This window comes from Sorex araneus, chromosome 1, assembly GCF_027595985.1.
Source record: "Sorex araneus isolate mSorAra2 chromosome 1, mSorAra2.pri, whole genome shotgun sequence".
Lineage (NCBI taxonomy): Eukaryota > Metazoa > Chordata > Mammalia > Eulipotyphla > Soricidae > Sorex > Sorex araneus.
In genome coordinates, this window is record NC_073302.1 from 127,593,781 (window position 1) to 127,611,910 (window position 18,130).

At 39.0% G+C, this 18,130-nt stretch overlaps 1 protein-coding gene across 1 annotated transcript in view; it reads right to left on the reverse strand.

The window, feature by feature from the left end:
* Window positions 1–398: 398 nt before the first annotated feature.
* Window positions 399–18,130, reverse strand: part of C6 (complement C6) — an 80,406-nt gene continuing 62,674 nt past the window's right edge. Inside the window, exons 11-18 of the mRNA XM_004605536.2 lie at window positions 17,282–17,507; window positions 16,313–16,484; window positions 15,903–16,014; window positions 14,371–14,503; window positions 13,302–13,490; window positions 7,334–7,424; window positions 4,938–5,179; window positions 399–687 (exon numbers count right to left, since the gene is read on the reverse strand). Coding sequence (XP_004605593.2) covers window positions 506–687; window positions 4,938–5,179; window positions 7,334–7,424; window positions 13,302–13,490; window positions 14,371–14,503; window positions 15,903–16,014; window positions 16,313–16,484; window positions 17,282–17,507 — 1,347 coding nt within the window. The 3' untranslated portion in view covers window positions 399–505. The remainder of the gene's footprint in view (window positions 688–4,937; window positions 5,180–7,333; window positions 7,425–13,301; window positions 13,491–14,370; window positions 14,504–15,902; window positions 16,015–16,312; window positions 16,485–17,281; window positions 17,508–18,130) is intronic.

Here is an 18,130-nt window from a genome sequence, read left to right on the forward strand (position 1 = left end):
ATACTTGTGTGTAGTCCCAGGAAGGGAAGGGTTCATACCTGTTTTATTTACTGCTGAGCCCTTAACAACATGTCTGGCCGTGAGCACATTGCTGACACCCGTACCATGTATGAAATGAACACATGAAGGCTGAGTTTCAAGAATGTGTTTCACATGATGTAGGTTCCCATGCTCATTTTTTGAAAAAAGTTATGGTTTTGTTCTTTTCATATTTGTGAGATACTGATTACCACAGACTCAACAAACTCGTTGGAAGTCTTATTATTGCTGTGCAAAATTGACAGAAGAATTTACATTGATCTGAATTTTGTACCTTGGGGCATGCGAAAGTTTCATAGCCTGATGTAAACAAGGAAGGCTAAGACAGCATAGACTGGGCAGAGTAATTATATAAAAATAGCAAGTTTTGTCAGTAGCTTCTAGGCATGCTAATCTACCATTAGTATGCTAGATTGTTTTTTGTAGGAATTATGTTTAAATGTAAATAGGTTTATCAGTAATTGTGTTAGGTCAAACACCTCCCAAGATGCAGTATTTCTATTTTCCGCTTGGCACATCTCACAGCTCCTACTTCACAGATGTTTAATGTTTTCTTAGTCATTGATGACCCCATTTTGACGCAGTAGAGTTGGTCTCCACCTTTCAGACACTGGGAGGGCAATAGGCAGATACATTTGGAAGAGGAGGCTGAAACGAGAGAAAGAGATTGTGTGATTCACCACAGAGCTTTAGTTTTTTCCTTCCCACCTCCAGAGTGGCAGACTCATTTCCCTTATATGTTAGCTATCAACTAGCTACAGATTTTAGTTGTCTTGCTCATTTTTTAAAAATGGTTTGTGGAAGAGCACGAGACTTTTATCTCTGTAGGCAATGCTATTCTCCAGGCTGGTGGAAAGGACAGATAGTAAAGATTCTTTGCAGCGATTATGTTTTAAATGCACTTAGCAAGATTGTTTTCGGACTACCTACACTGAAAGACTCTTCCTACTACCTCCATTTAATCTTCTAACTCTTGGTTATCATGCTTTCAGCTTTATGAAATCCTTCCAAGCAAGACAATATTTGTCTTTCTTAGAGCTTTTATTGCATGCAGTCTTGCATTAAGGATATTCACAGTTATTGTGTAAAGTTACTCATCTAACCAGTATGATTTGAGAGTACAAAGGTTGCTTGATCTTCAGATATATCACCACTCCTACAGTGACTTCACACTTTGGATACTGAACTGATGTTTGCAGGATCTATTTTATCCTTCTATTGTTTCATACTCAATTATTTTTTAAATCTTGAATATCAAATTAAGCTGCTGGTTTACAAAAAAGGCACTCTCTGAAATGCAGGAGACTTTCTGTAGTCACCTCTTAATTCTTCTATGCTATTATTGTGAGTTAATATAAAACTACTGCAAGCAAAATGGACAGTAACATTGAAAATTCAGATTATTGTCAAATAAATATTTGGATCATTAGAATAATTATAGTTTTGGCTAAGAGAATATTGATTATTGTACAGATAGAAGAAAAGGAAATTATGAAAATCAATGAAAACCTGGTATCTAGTAATGGAAGCATAGACTACTACAGTAATGTTTATTTTCTTCCTGCTTGTTAGTGGGTGGTTACTCTCTCTCTCTCTCCCACTCCAGCAATAGATATTTACATATTGATTTTGTAACCCTCCCCTTTAGTACACTCATTGTTTCTAATAGCTTTTTGCAGTCAGTAAGCTTTATATGCATTATAGCATTTGCAAATAATGGTAGCTTCATTTTTCTTTTTTCCAATCTAAATTTCTTTTATTCCTTGTTGCATGTTACTCTATTTTTTAACATTTATAAGACTAAATTAACTCTAAGTACTGAGAGTGAACAATCTTGCACTCTGATCTGAAAGGAATTACTTTTATTTTTCCATCAATTGTGTATGACATTAGTTGTAGGTTTGTAATATAAAAACTTTATTATGTTGAACTATTTTTCTTCTATTTCCACTTTGTTAAGAGTTTTGGTCACAGAGTGACTTCAAAACTTGTCTTTAGAAATATCCCCTGCCCTGTTCTTTTGGATTCCTGTGATGTTGCCATTGTTCCTCTGGATGTGATCCCTTTTGTGGTATTCCACTGACTGATGGATCATCTATTTCCTCTCCACTCTTTAGTGATTTTACTGTATTTTCAGTTGAGCTATTGTGGGTTTCTAAAAAATTTTTCTGGCCACACCCAATGATGGTCAAGGCTTGCTCCTGGCTCTGTACTCAGGGATAACACCAGGTGGTTACTCCAGGAACTATATGTGGTGCTGGGATTGAACCCAGTCAGTTGTGTGCAAGGAAGCACCCCACCCTCTGTACTATTATTACTCTGGCTCAAGTTATTGTTTTCTTTAGCTTTATCGTTTATGTCTGAACTTACATTTTCTTTATCCTTGTTATAGTTCTTATATTGTCTATTGATTTTTCTCTTTATTTCAGGAAGCATTGTTAGGGCTGTTTCTTTAAATTTTTCTTTAGGTAATTTACAGTTTTGTTGCATTTAAATCCTCCCCCTCCTTTTGTTTTGTTACATGTAAAATCATTTATAATATATTCTCTATCTTCATTTTGTTGAGACTGAATGTTAATTTCTATGCCTTGAACTAAACTGTTTTGTTTTCTTAACTTTATATTAGCATTACATTTATGCTACAGATAGTAATCCAGCATCTCTGCTTAGCATCAGTGTAGATTGCAGTCCTATGTTGATTGCACAGAATTCTAGACCATCTGTTACTCTTATACTGATCTTTCTGCACCGACTTGCTTCTTTGAATGACTGTAACTCTATGCTGAGACAGAGTAGGAGCTAAAGTAGTGGGGACAGAGTTTTGGTGTTAGAAATAATCGTATTCAAATCTCCCAACAGGTTACTAGTTTTCCAAGTTGAGGGGGGAAATCTACAACCATTACTTCTTGTTCAGTTCTTTGGTCAGCATTTCCCCCAGCAGCCTCAGGCAAACATGGACAACTCAATTGTGATCCCACGCGGGGCTACATATTTTGTAGCTAACACACCTTCACCGCCTCGCACCAGGGATATAGACAGGGAAAGCGTAACCTGGGAGCTGTAGGTGTCTCACACGCTCTGGATGGAGTCCATAAACATGGGCCTCGCTTTCTGAGTCTGTCTCATTCTTCTCTGGGATTGTGGCATTGGAACACAGTGTGTGTGTGTGTGTGTGTGTGTGTGTGTGTGTGTGTGTGTGTGTGTGTGTGTAGTTGGGTAGTAACTTAGTTCTCTTCTCAGAAATGTCCAAGGACAACTTTTTCCCAGGTTTCAAACTCCTGTTTCCAGGATTTGAGTGCTTGTCATTTGACCTGAGGAAACAAGCACTCAAGCACTTTAGGTGAAGATAATCCCAGTGTCCCAAGCAGAGGGGGCAGCTGTGTTTCCTAAAAACAAATACACAGGTGCAAAGAGGAGCCTCTTGGAAGGGGCAGGTGACTTCACTCACCATTTCGTCTAATAACAAGTGCGCTGCTATGAAGCTCTTTTATGTTAAACAATTGACAAATTCCCTTCAAAGGTGACATTTTAATGCCACTAAGAGTCAGACTGTCAGAGATATGTAAGAATGATAGCTCTAAATTTTGGTGAGAATTTGGAAAGCAGTCTTTATTATACATTATATATTTAAATATAATATAAATGTTTCTGGAAAACAAACTTACATACTTTATGTCAATAAAAGCTATACTTAAAATCAGACTTATCTAGAAATTTCATTCATTTCTAAGGTATAGTCGAAGAAATTTGTCTTATATAATAGATTTACCTGTGATAGATCAATATATTGGGAAAAGTGTCCACCAGAGATGAAATAAGACACAAAATATTCAAATAAATTCCTCCTGACATCAAAATTTTTGTGGTTGAGTGACAAGATGCCATGAAAATTGTTTTATAATAAAGCAAAACCAAGAAATATATAAAAATAAAATGTAAAGTGTGGTCTTACTATATCCTGAAAAAAATGTTCTACTATTATCAAGACAACACCAGACGGGGGAGTGGCTCCAGGAATTTTTTAACTTTATATAAAAAAAATTAAAATTACACCATATTGGAGTGTCAGCATAATACTAGTATCTCATTTTCAAGGAATATTGAGAGAGTACCTTCTAAGTACTGTCTAACCAGGCTTCTCTCTGAGAATGAAGGGTATTGCCAGAGGGATTTTTCTCTGGGTACAAGGCTCTAAGTTAGGGATGCCTTTACATACTTGACTCCCTGAACTCTTTGAAGCATCTGGTTGACCCCATGAATGGTGGGAAGAGAAAAAGCAAAGGATAGAGAGGATTTCTCAGTGATAGAACAGTAGGTTCATGAGAAACTTTGCCCAGTTTCAGAACAGCCTCAATATAACAATTATAGCCATGGCTGGTCCTGGACATCGGAAAAGAAAAAAAATATTTTGAGGAAGATTTCCCTAGCAACTAGTGTCATGAAGAACCTAGCCCAAGTTCAGGATATTCTACTTAGAGGTAGTGCTAGCCCATTTCAATTTCAATTACCAGAGGAAAATTTAGAAAATTATGATGGATGAAAACTTTTCAAAGCTGGAAAAGGGTTCCAGAAGTTTGAGACCCAAGGGTGATTGCTATTCTTACTGGGGATTTAATGATGATGTGAATTATATATGCATAGAAAAGAAGATTAACAAGATTTACATCAAAATAAATTTACGTCAAGATAGTGAAGTGAGTTAGTTATGCTTAACTGGATGAATTATATTTTTCCTTTATACTTAAAGTGCCTTATAAGCTCCTTTTTGTGATTTAGAGGAACTATTCTTGATTAAGGAAAGGTTATTTTAAAGAAAATTTTACAAATGCAAATAAGATAGTGTTGAGATGAATTTTTAGTGAAAGCATTTACTGTACGTCATCATGACCAGAGCTTACCTGAACAGTTTTCCCAGTCATAGCAGGTGTCATAGCCACAAGATTCTTTCTTTGCACTATTGGATGAAAGGTTTGCCCTTTCCAAGCCCCAATCTAATGCTGGACCATCTTGGCAGGAACCAACGTGTAGAAAATAAAGTTGCTGATTATTTAAACATTTCTGAGCCAAAAACTTACAAACAGTTGAGGTAAAGTAATGGTTAGAGTCTTTATCAAGCACACAGAGGTCTTCTGAATACTGGCTGCCCAAGAAAAGAAAGAAAGCATTTAATTTTTTGAAGACTAGCAAAAAAAACCCAACAAAACAAAACCAAAAACCATGGCATATAACCAACTTAACTTACCACAAACTTTCTTCCCCATATTTTTCCCCCACACAGTAACACTGGCCCCCAGCTCTCTCGGCTGACCTTCCTCCCCACTGATAGACAGAGTTTAACTTTCCTAACCTAGAAGCACTTATTCGCACTAAAAATATATGGTTACGCCTTATCCTAAAAGAGACTCTCTTGCCCATATGCCTGGCTGTCTTCCCTGGGGCCCCTCGGAAGGGATGGGCTCCAGCTTCCCTCCCCGCCCTGAACAGAGCTCCCGGCGGCCAAAGACCACCGGAACCTAGCCACAGCCATGCTCAAGGCCCCTCTCCACACGTTCGACAAGCCTCAGGCATGAAGGTGCCACCATAGGAACCCAGGTGTTTGTAATCCCATCAATGGCCAACATCCAGAGACTTAAAAGCAAGCTCCCAGAAGTGGTATCTTATAACCTACCTTTCCCTCTGGGAGAAACTAGCAAGCTACTGAGAGCTTCCTGTCTACATGGGACAGCCTCGAAAGCTTCCCATGGTGTATCCTTATGCCAAAGCCAGTGACCAGCTGAATCTCATTCCCCTGACCCTGAAAGAGCCTCCAATGCATCATTGTTGGGAAGGCTGAGAAGAGAGAGGCTTCTAAAATCTCAGGGATAGGACGAATGTAGAGGTTACTGAGACCGCTTGAGCAACTCAACAATCAATGGGATTTTGTGAATGTGATCGTGATTTGTTCCCAATTTCTCATTTTTCCTTTAGACTTTCATTTTATTTGGCATGCCTTAGGATTCAACTTTCTGACCTTAATTTTAATCTTGGTATTACTTCCAACTCCTTTCAAATAACAGTCTGAATCTCAAACTCTAGAAATCAACATTTTCCTATAATTTGACTCCAAGGAATTTTTCTTTTCGAGATTTACTTTTCCACCATTCATTATAATTTCCATTGGAAAAGTGTGCTTATAATTTTTTTATTTTCATAAGGTTATTCCCTTTTTACTGCAATCTCATGCCTTAAATATTGCGAACTTCATGGTCTTGCCTCTCCATCTCTGTGTGTCCAACTCAGTTCCTGCCTCTGCTTTGAAAGGAAACCTAATCAACCCACCTTTCTGAACACTAATACTCATTAAATTTAAAAAGAGACCAGAGCACTTTGGAAGGACTGAAATTTAGATGGTTCTAATCACAATTTGCATTCTGAAAATTTGGTATTGCAGAGATAAAAAGCAAAAATTTTCTCTAGGTTAAATGGTCAATCACAGTGTTATAAGTATCTCCAGAAGGCATCTGCTGAGTGAGGAAACACCAACAGCAGGAAGCTGCAAGGTGGGCACTTATGGCATATATTGAGGGAGGTAGAGAGAGTCAACTTTGGAAACTAATACAGGTCACAAAAGGGAAATTTGGGGTCAAGAAGATACCTCAGTAGCAGTTGTCATAGAACCCTGACACTACATGTCCCCCTTGACTACTAGTAGTGTAGCCATGAAGGCCTCTGACAACAATTGGATGGCCCCTGGCACTTCAAGGCCCAAACACCATCGCATTCTTGGTCCCTAACGTTGAGCCACCTAGCCAGGTTAGCCGAATATCAGCAGGAGCGGTCCCCAGACCTTCTTGGGAGTACCTCCTCTCCCCCACCCCACCCCCAATGTGAAGAACTGCATCTGGACTCTGTCCATTAGTGTCAAACCCCAGCATGTGTTCTTTGTTTTCTCAGTAACAAGTCTAATTTTATTTAGAATGACCCGCGGAGCAATTACCTTCCACAGACTTCCCCAAGAGGCAGGTGAGCCATGGGAATGAGTGAAGGTATAAATGTTACCCAAATGAAATTGTTCAATGAACAAAAGTCATGGAAACTTGGAATTGGACTGAGAGATAATTTAGAACTGGGCTAAGAGATAATTGAAGTTCACTTCCCAGAGGGAAGAAGGAATACAGAAGTGCATAGGGGTACCCATTATGTCCAAAATAAATACATTTTGTGTTTGTGCTTCAGGAAGTCCGACTACTATATCAATCTGTTTCCACGGAACTGGGTTTCTGAGATTCCAAGCACATTTCAGAGTATTACTTACTTGCAGTCTTCTTCTGGAGACATGCAAGTACATCCAGATTCTAACTGTTTTTGTCCTGGTTGACAATGGCCTTTTAATTTTGTCAGAAAGTCTGAAACAAAAGGGAGAAAAGAGCAGTGCACAGCAGGAGTTCAAAGTGATGCATTTAAATTTAGGAGAAAAGGCACTAGTTAAAGTTTCTCATTTATTTCCTGTAATTAGAACATTAATCCTGCCTTTTCCAGATAAGTGTATGAAATATTCTATCTGAAAGGTTCTTCTTTCTGGCTTTGTTTTATGTTGACATTTCTCAACACTAAATTTTTGTTAAATTCAGAGAATCTAATGAAAATTGAATTTTTGGAATTGTTCTTCATTTGTTTTTCAAATATTCATCGAGCAACCATGAAGCACTCGGCTGGCTTCTTGGGAGACTGAATTGAGCAAAATTTGAACCAGATGCTGTGGTAGAAACGGAATTCTTTGAAATAACCTAAAGTTTTGAGGGGGACAGATAGACATTCCCTGGACAAACACTAATGCAAATTGAATTGCTGGTGTTGTTAGAAATGTTGTTAAAGAGAAACCATGTAATAAAAAATAGCTGATGCACTGTTTATAATAGCCAGAATCTGGAAAAAACCCGAATGCCCCAGAACGGATGACTGGTTGAGGAAACTTTGGTACATCTATACAATGGAATACTATGCAGCTGTTAGAAAAAAGGAGGTCAAGAATTTTGTAGTTAAGTGGTTGGGCATGAAAAGTTTCATGCTGAGTGAAATGAGTCAGAAAGAGAGAGACAGACATAGAAAGATTGCACTCATCTATGGTATATAGAATAACAGAGTGGGAGACTAACACCCAAGAACTGTAGAAATAAGTACCAGGAGGTTGACTCCATGGCTTCGAGGCTGGCCTCACATTCCGGGGAAAGGTCAACTCAGAGAAGGGATCACCAACTACATTGTTGTCGAAGGCCATGTGGGGGAAGGGAGTTGCGGGCTGAATGAGGGCTAGAGACTGAGCACAGCGGCCACTCAACACCTTTATTGCAAACCACAACAGCTAATTAGAGAGAGAGAACAGAAGGGAATGCCTTGCCACAGTGGCAGGGTGGGGTGGGGGGAGATGGGATTGGGGAGGGTGGGAGGGACGCTGGGTTTACGGGTGGTGGAGAATGGGCACTGGTGAAGGGATGGGTTCCCGAACTTTGTATGAGGGAAGTATAAGCACAAAAGTGTATAAATCTGTAACTGTACCCTCACGGTGATTCTCTAATTAAAAATAAATAAATTAAAAAAAAAGACACCTCAAAGACTGTAGGAAAATACTTTCCCACCCCTTATCTGACAAAGGGTTAATAGCCAAGATTTAGTGCCTGCCATAAGGGCAGTGGGGGTGGTGGGGTGGTAGGAGGGATACTGGGATACTGGTGGTGGGAAATGTGCACTGGTGGAGGGATGGGTGTTTGGTCACTGTATGACTGAAACTCAATCATGAAAGCTTTGTAACTGTATCTCACAGTAATTCAATAAAATATATATATGTACATAAAAAAATAGCTGATGTATCTAGGAAAGTTAGGAATAGTAAAATGAGAAAAGGAAGAATATCTGAGGCAAGGAAAAACACCAGTCAAAAATGTGGCACGGTAGCACTGTCATCTGTTGTTGTTCATCTATTTGCTTAAGTGGGCACCAGTAACATCTCCATTGTGAGACTTGCTACTGTTTTTGGCATACAGAATAAGCCACAGGTAGCTAGCCAGGCTAGAAAGCAGCATAAGACTTTCCAGGAACTGAAAGAGGGGCCCTGTGGCTGACAGAAAATCACTGAAACACTAGGTTTGAGATTCCTCAGCAAGAGTATGGCATGAAGTGATGGGTAGAGTTGAGCCTTGAGCATTTCCAGCACTTAAAGACGGAAGTGCCCGAGATGAAACATGAGGAGAGGCTGATGGTGAGTTAGATCATGCCCTAACAGGAAGCCTGGGAAGTATGCATGTGCAGAAGAAGATGAACACAGTGGAATTGTTGCTGAGAAGTCAGGGAAGATGAGAATCAAAATAAGTTCCATTACATTTAGCAATACGGATATCAGAAATGACAATGGTGTAAGTAGCTTTGGAGGAGGGATAATGGTTGAAAGTCAGATTAGTGTATAAGAAGAATAAATGGAAAAACAAAGCTCCTAAATAACTCATAATTATTTTTATATGATCCAGCCAGTAGGAACTTGTGGTGGAAAACAAAAGAACAAAAATAACGACAGTCTCTTTGTGTGTGTGTGTGAGATAAAGGCAAGAAAACAGATATCAATAAAATAATCATAATAATGGTTTTGTGAAAGAAAAGTGCCAAATTTGGCACAGATAAAATGAATTGGCAGGAATTTGAGTGATTCATGAAAAGCTTATGGTACAAAGTAGATCCTTCTCTTTGGATCTTTGATTCTGAAAAACTACGCTTATCAACATTCCAGCCTGTGCTGGCTGCTACAGCAGGAGGGACTAACAGCAGATGCAAAGATGAAGACAAATGTTCACTCCAACAAGTAGTCCTGTTGTGAAACTTTTGTCTCCTGGTTTGCATTTCCTCATTCTTAGAATGGCTTCTGCCTCAGAGGACTCTTCTGAGTTCAAATAGATGTCTTCTAGTTCAGCAAGGAAGTTAGGAATAGATAGGTAATTTGCTACATTGAAGTGTGAATCTGGGAGATCAGAAAGATTATACTGCAGTAGGGCACATGCCTTGCATGCATCTGATCTCGGTTCAGTCCCTGGCACCACATATGGTCCTCTCCTGTAGTTTGGCCTCCTCTCCACGAGGAGTGATCAATGAGCACAGAGCTAGGAGCACCACCAAGCGTGGCCCAGAAACAAAACAAAACACGAAAAAAAGGAAAGAAAGAAAGAAAAAAAGAAAGAAAGAAAGGAAGGAAGAAAGAAAGAAAGAAAGAAAGAAAGAAAGAAAGAAAGAAAGAAAGAAAGAAAGAAAGAAAGAAAGAAAGAAAGAAAGAAAGAAAGAAAGAAAGAAAGAAAGAAAGAAAGAAAGAAAAGTGGATCTTATGTAAAGCTTTTTTAAGAATAGTCACCTGGGGCTGGAGCAATAGTACATCAGGTAGGGCATTGGCCTTGCATGAGGCCGACCATGGTTCTATTCCCAGCATCCCATATGGTCTCCTGAGCACAGCCAGGAGTAATTCCTAAATGCAAAGCCAGGAGTAACAACCCCTGTGCATTGCTGGATGTGATCCCAAAAGCGAAAAAAAAAAAAAAGAAGAATAGTCTACCTGTTACAATGGCACATGAACTGGAATTTTCCCAAACAGTGGGGTCAGGAAAGCAGTTAATCAAAAACTCTTCCTACATTGGCTTGCTTTTCTCCTAGCAACCCTCAGCCTTCTCTCTAAGAAGAGAAAGAGGGTACTTCTTTTTCCCCAGATAGCTGTAATTTTTTTTAAGTCAAGAATTGTACTTAAAGACTGGAATAGTTATTTTATAAACAGGGACAAGGTTGCTGAACAGCCAGCAATAAAGCCAACTGAGAAATATGAAATATTTACAAGGAAACGATGCTGAGTTCAAAGGAGCAACTGAGTAATGGGCATGTGAAGAAGAGTTAAAGTAGCGAGAACAACATGGGTTTGGTCACAGGGAAAGGGAAATATTGGTCATCTTTGTTATCGTTCAGGCCAGACCACAGAGTCTTCCTTCAAGTTGAACTGGATGTGCAGCTGATCTCTCAGCTTCAGATCTGAGTAATGGGCCTCCACAGAAGCACAACAGTCTTTGGAAGGGACTGTTGGAGGAAGGCAGTTGGCAGCTTGATCTAGTTGCTCTTATGTAGTAGGTGAAAGAAAGGCATTTCCCGGCTTCTCCACTTAGCCCATCAAATGAAGGGCTTGCTAAGGGAAGGAGATTTAAGTTCAAAGTAAAAATGCAGATATAAAAACTTGGTAGGTTTTCGTCACTAGCTTTACCAATTCACACTATTAACCTCTGTTTAAGACCTTTGGTCTACCTGTGAAATGCCCCAGAACCCTCATGAACATGTAGAACTATAATTCTTGGTAAAGCTTGTTATTAAAATTTATACTGACTTGGGAGTTTTCTTTGATTTCTTGTCTAGCAATGCCACTTTGCTCATGGCAAGCAAGTAAATTCCACATTTGATTAGAGAGGGACTTTAAATTCTACATTATTTCCAAGGCAAATCAACTTTCCAACGGCAAAAGGCATTGCTCTGTCACTACAGATTTGAGGGGTCATTGATCATGTCAGGGGAACTTTGCTCACTCACCAAGTGTCAGAATGAGACCAGATCCGAGGCCTGCCCAGTCTAGCACAAGTTGTGAGCAAAATAGAAGCAAGAATGTTGCTGTCTTTGAAGTGCTGATGGCAAGGGGGATCTTTGGAGATATTGATTTCTTAGAGGAAGAAAAAAGTGACTGGGGCATGTAACAGCTCATTTCCTTAGGACACTAAATCAGTTTTAATGTCAAAAGAATTAAAATTCTTTTCCTGACTTTCAAATGGCCAGGAAGTCTCTCCACAGCTTCCCACCCATTGGGAGGAAAGAATGTCTTGTTTATTTTCTTTCTCTTTCTGTAAAAATTCCTTTTATTAAACTTCGGGTGATATTGCTGAAGAGGAAGTACATGAGATAAGGTATTTCATTTATGCAGCTGTAGAAGATTTTATTATCTCTCAGACTGGCTCATCATTCCCATTTGTTTTCTAAACAGAGTCCTCTCTGTGTGTTTATCCATGTATGTATTTTTTGTATATGTGTATTTGTCTCTGTGTGTGTTATATACATAGACCTATGCTATTTCTTTAGTGTGTAAACAAGAGAATGCAGCACAAATGACCTAGGGGATTGTAACTTTCTGAATTCTGTGGTTCCCAAGTATATTTATCCTTCTGACCCATGTGAATGGGGATCATATGAAAACAAAGCATAATATTAACCTGAAGTTCCCACAAATTTTCAAAAGCTCTTTGTATTAATAGTTTCATGGTTATTGAACAGATTGAGTCCCCTCCCCTTTTCATTCACACATTAAAAAAAAAAGAAAGAAAAAAGAGTAGGAAAGGCAAGGGGAAAGAGCTTACAGAATTATACTAACTGCATACTTTGAGCCAATTATTCGAACTTGGGTCCTATTTGCCATCTCTGTTTTGGACCTGGGTAAGGGTGTTTTCATGCTTTTCCATTTAGTGTTATACTTGGTCTTCTGTCAAAAAACCATTGAATACCTGTATGCTTCTGTGTTTTCAGTTTTGAAGGGCCACTTCTGGCAGTGCTCAGTGGTCACTCCAGACTAGGTGCTGAGGTTTCAGGCAGTCATTGAAGAACCAATGGGTGACAAGGACAGACCCAGGTCTCCTAAATGCAAGCCTTTGAGCTATTCCCCTTTCTCATTTATATGTTTTAAATTAAAACAGAATGTTTAATTTTGTGTGTAATTTTTTTGTAGTTAGCCATTTTAACCAAAATTTCAGCTAGCTGATTTTATTCTTTTATTTATTTATTTTTTTGCTTTTTGGGTCACACCCGATGATGCACAGGGGTCACTCCTGGCTCTGCACTCAGGAATTACCCCTGACGGTGCTCGGGGGACCATATGGGATGCTGGGAATTGAACCCGGGTGGGCCACGTGCAAGGCAAATGCCCTACCCACTGTGCTATCACTCCAGCCCCTAGCTGATTTTATTCTTAAATAAGTTTGCACCCCCTCAGATAAAATAAATTAATCTCACTCTCTAAAATTTGAAGATAACTAGACAATAATTTCCTATGTTTTGCCTCATCTCATCATTGACACAAGGTACTATATAACTTAGCTCACTAATATAAACTTCTGTTTTCTTCCTTTCATTCTTCCTCAAAGATTTCAAGAATAGCAACACTGTAGATGTTTTACTACCAATTTCAGGGGGTACCACCTTAGCAAACACATTAATCTTGAGGTTTTACCCACCTTTTTCACACGTGAGCAAGTCTGAAATGGGTGGTGTCCAGGAATCTCCACTACATGTATATCTAGATGGTCCAGAAACAGCAAAGCCTCTGGGACATGTTAACTCAATGGATTCACCAATTCTATATAATCTCTGAAGTGGTGAGACTGTTAAACCTTCTTGTAGAACTGGCTTGAGGCACTCAGTCCCTGTAGAGAAACATTTCAGATGTGTTTACTGAAGCAGAATACTTAATGAATGTAGGCAGATTTTATATAACCCAAGTGGCTATTTTAAAACAATTACAGTGTTGGTTAGTATTTGAAGCTACCATTTCATCAGAAAACTTGGGTGTGGAATATCCCATGTTTCTACTAAGAAACTCTTGAGTTTCCTTGTTAAGGAATTTCTCTAGACATTTCTAATTTTTATGGCTTTATTTCAGGACCCATTTTCTTAAGGAATGTTTTTCTTCTCTTTTTTCCCTCACGAGATTTTTTCCCAAAGCAACCTACCACATTGTGAGGGACACAGAAGCAGAACACAAAAGTTGACTCAGGTCTCCCTTGATAACTCAGGTCCCCATCTGAGTCTTGTTTGCATCTCTTTTTGACTTCACCAAAACACAGAAGTGTGGTGCCTATAAACTCATCCTTTCTTTCTCAACAACGAATGAATACTGGAAGGAGAAAATTGTGTTTCACACAAAATCTCATTTCTGATACATAAAAACTGCAAGTGTATTTTTGGGATGCATCAATTTGCATCACTTTGTGCATCAGACAAGGCAGATGTTTGCGGTTAGATGCAGTTAGCAGGCTTCCTGAATTTTTCTTTTTTAAAAAAGTTCATGTTTTGCAGTATTATGTGAGTGAAGCTAATATGCAGGGCTAGGAGAAGCAAAATATGAAGATATTTTGAAAGCTAATTTTCACAAACAAATCCCATTTTCTGCCTCAGTAAACCTTTTCACCAGAATTAACAAAAAGAGACAAAGTGTTCTAATCTAAAGGTGTGATCTGGCTTGATACTAGGGATATTTATTCCTTAGCACTTCTGTGATAGTCATAAGAATTTGCCCTTTCTCACGTTGACATTCCACATCTCCTTGCCTCCAACTCCCGTTTGGTAAGCATCTGAAGTACTGGTATCCAACAGTTTTGAATCCAGATTGGCAGACAATTTCAAGTTCTTCCCCAACTGCGTACAATCTCTTTCCATTCTAGAATTAAAACAGAAATAAGAAAATTATAAATTCTTTGAAAAATATTTCTAAACATGCCAAGTCATCTTATATTCTTTATAACCTTTCACTCCTACATCTCAGTTACAGATTCGTCTCAATTTCTACTTCTAGATAGCAATTGAATCTCTCTCATTTTCCCCCACAATCACTCTTCATTCATTTCAATTATGCATGTATATGTATTATATCTAGGTTTAAATTCATGAACCTGGGCCGGAGCGATAGCACAGTGGGTATCGTGTTTGCCTTGCATGCGGCTGACCTGGGTTAGATCCCTGGCATCCCATATGGTCTCCCCAGCACCGCCAGGGGTAATTCCTGAGTGCATGCGCCAGGAGTAACCCCTGTGCATCGTCGGGTGTGACCCAAAAGGCAAAAAATAAAGTCATGAACCTGCTTATTGAAAGTAATCAGTTCTTTTGAGTTATAGGAAGAACTTCTACAGGTCTGAGAGATAGTCTTTGCCTGTATGTACTAGCTTCTATCCCTAGTATGTTGCATAGTTGCCTGAGCACTACCTGAGCACTGACTATCCCTGAGTCAGAAGTAAGTCCTGAGCAGTGCCAAGTGTGTTTTCTTCCCACCAAAGAAACTCACTGTGACTTTATAAAAAAATTAATATTTTTCTTATTTCTGTTTTAATTTTAAAATGAAAAGGATACTAAAATTACCCATTTTATAGAAATTTTATAAAAACAATGGCATGCTTAAGTATTCAAGAAATTTCTAACCTAGTAAGATATTACAGACATAACAAGCATTATTATAACCAAGATTAACTTGTCTGCTTGATAACATACTTTAGCTAAGGATTCACTTGCTCAGATCGAGAAATAAACAGTCATATCTTAGTTTCAGATTCTTACAAGTTCTCCAAATCATTATCATGCACAAATTTCCTGCTTACATAAGTGAACCATTAGCATATAAACTTAGCAGTGCCAAAGAACACCAGGAACCAGCAGTGTTCCAGTCTGACAGTCAGGGCTATATCTCTAGTGAACTCAGAATGGAAGCAAAGTGGAACACTTCTAAGTAATTATTTAATATTTGTAAGTCAAGAAGAAAATATTAAGCTAGAAAATGATAATTTCTTTTTTTTTTTGCTTTTTGGGTCATACCCAGTGATGCTCAGGGGTTACTCCTGGCTTTGCACTCAGGAATTACTCCTGGCGATGCTTGGGGATGGGATATGGGATATGGGATATGGGATGCCGGGGATCGAACCCGGGTCGGCCGCGTGCAAGGCAAAAGCCCTACCCGCTGTGCTATCGCTCCGGCCCCGAAAATTATAATTTCAAATAAAAGGAAGTGCATACTTTTCTTTCTTATGTGTTGAACTCTAAACCCCAAAGAAGGTCAGAAGGATGCTTACCCGGATAAATCCATTTTCTGGAGGAACAGGCTGAGAACACCCTGAATCTGCTTCAATCTCAGGAAGGTCTACTTCTTTCATTTCTTCGTCATCATTGATACAGGGTTGTCCACTAAAGGGAAAAATTATGTGTGTGCATATGTCTAATATATATATATACATATACACATATCTAGAGGCATGTACATTCTCAAATATTTCTATCTACATTATTTTTGTGCTTTTCCCTCTCAATTTTGATATACGTTCCTATATATTAAAATGATGAGAAAGAGAGAAAAGAGAAGCAGATTGAACATCTCTTACGTTGGAATGAGTAACATTTCAATTCTTTCTCTGGCAGTAGAATAACAAACAGCTCTAGATTTCAGTGGGAAAAAGGCCCGTTTCTTCCTCTCACCCATGCTTACTTGTTCTCCATTATTGAGAATGTGCAGTCCTCCTCTTCATGGGACTTCCCCTCACAGAGCTTTCCTCCTTGTTGAGGGCTAGGGTTGTTGCATTCTCGGGTTCTGGATCTCTTATATGTAGCATCGCATGTGCTCCAGGACGCCCAGCAGCTCCAGTTCCCATCAACTGCATCTGGAATGCAGAACGAGCCACCCTCCCATCATGCTGAGGCTGACAGAATGGGGATTAGTCAGTTTCCTCACTTTCCCACTGTGTTCCTTAGTGGACTCGTGAAATTGCCAGTGAAAATTGCTTACACATTGCCTGAATGCCTGTCCCAGTTCCTCAGCCTGAAGAAGAAAGGCAACAATTTGGAGCCATTTTTAACTATTAGTAACATAGCTGTGATGTGCACAATATATGTATAACAAATTCACATATTCACACTTGTATAAACTTCCTCTGAATAGGACATATCGAATTGTACTATGTAGTACATGGTCTTTCTCCATGTACTACATGTGAGATAGGCACAAATAATCCTCCATAAAACCCTGTGGCTTCATTTTTGAAAACTTTTGACTTATTTAATATCATGAAATTATCCTCATTTTTTAACTCCAATGCATAGGAGGTTTATAGCAAGAACATTTGTACACATTTATATTATTCTTTATCATTGTATTGCTTTCATGTTACAGGACATGTACTATGCACTATTTACATATGTATTTAATCTTCAGCCTGCTACTATTAACCCCATTTTATGGAAGAATAGGTTGAGGTAGGAGGTTAGGTTGTTTTCCAAGGGGAAATGATTGACAGATTGTATACATTGTGGCTATTGGACTTTAAAATCTAAGGTTTGACAGGCTTCTTTTTCCTCATGAGTTTAAAGGTGGAATTTCCATTTGGTCTTACGAATGGTCAAGCTAGAATGGCTTCTGGGGGGAAAGATGCTCTCCCCACACTCAGCTGCTGCTACTTACTGGATTTATAATCCGGAGAGCGTCTTTCACAGTTGTCACCATAGGTGCCACTCTGACACACACATGTGCACTCAGTCCCTGAGAGGGTAGGGCGGCCATTGTTAGGACATGGAGCACACTGGCAAGGGTCAAACTTAGCGGCATATTCTTGAAACGCTTTCCTGAGGTTGTTCCGTCTGGTCACCGCACAGGGAATGTTTCTGACCAAGTCTGTGATGGGAGCAAGCTAAGGGCAGATGGGAGAAAGAAGGTCCAGTCATGTCAAATCATTGGAATGAGAGGCAAAGTCTGGAAATTCTTCCACCCCCATTAAAGGGGTGATTCTAGAATATAGTACGTCTCTCTGCCTGTAGTGGAGAAAAGGCCTTTATATGAGAGGGTGAGAAATACGTTTCCTTCTGTCGTGGTGAACAGGTCTCTGCAAGATTAGCTGATTTCTGTTGTCCTCAAAGTGTGACAGATGAGGTATCTCTGGACGTCACTCTTCTGAGAATTAATAGGGGGCAAATTTTATGAACATTTTCAAACCCCAAAGGGATGTCTAACTAGTGAAATATATGACTCACAAATACCCCAATGGGTGTCTGTGCCTCAGTTTCCTACCATAACCTGTAGAACCTGTAGAACTCAGTGTATTGTCACACTGGATATAAAAATTATTTCACTTTAATAATGGTTGAAGTTCTTTGTTTTCATTTGAATGAAGTGAACAAAATAACTCCTTTGACAGATTTTAAAATGCAGCCATGTTTCAGGAAGAACTGGTTGCAAATGACATATGGGCAAAGCTTTTCATAGAAATGCAATAAATAATAAACGTCACCTTTTAATGTAATTATAGTAAATACA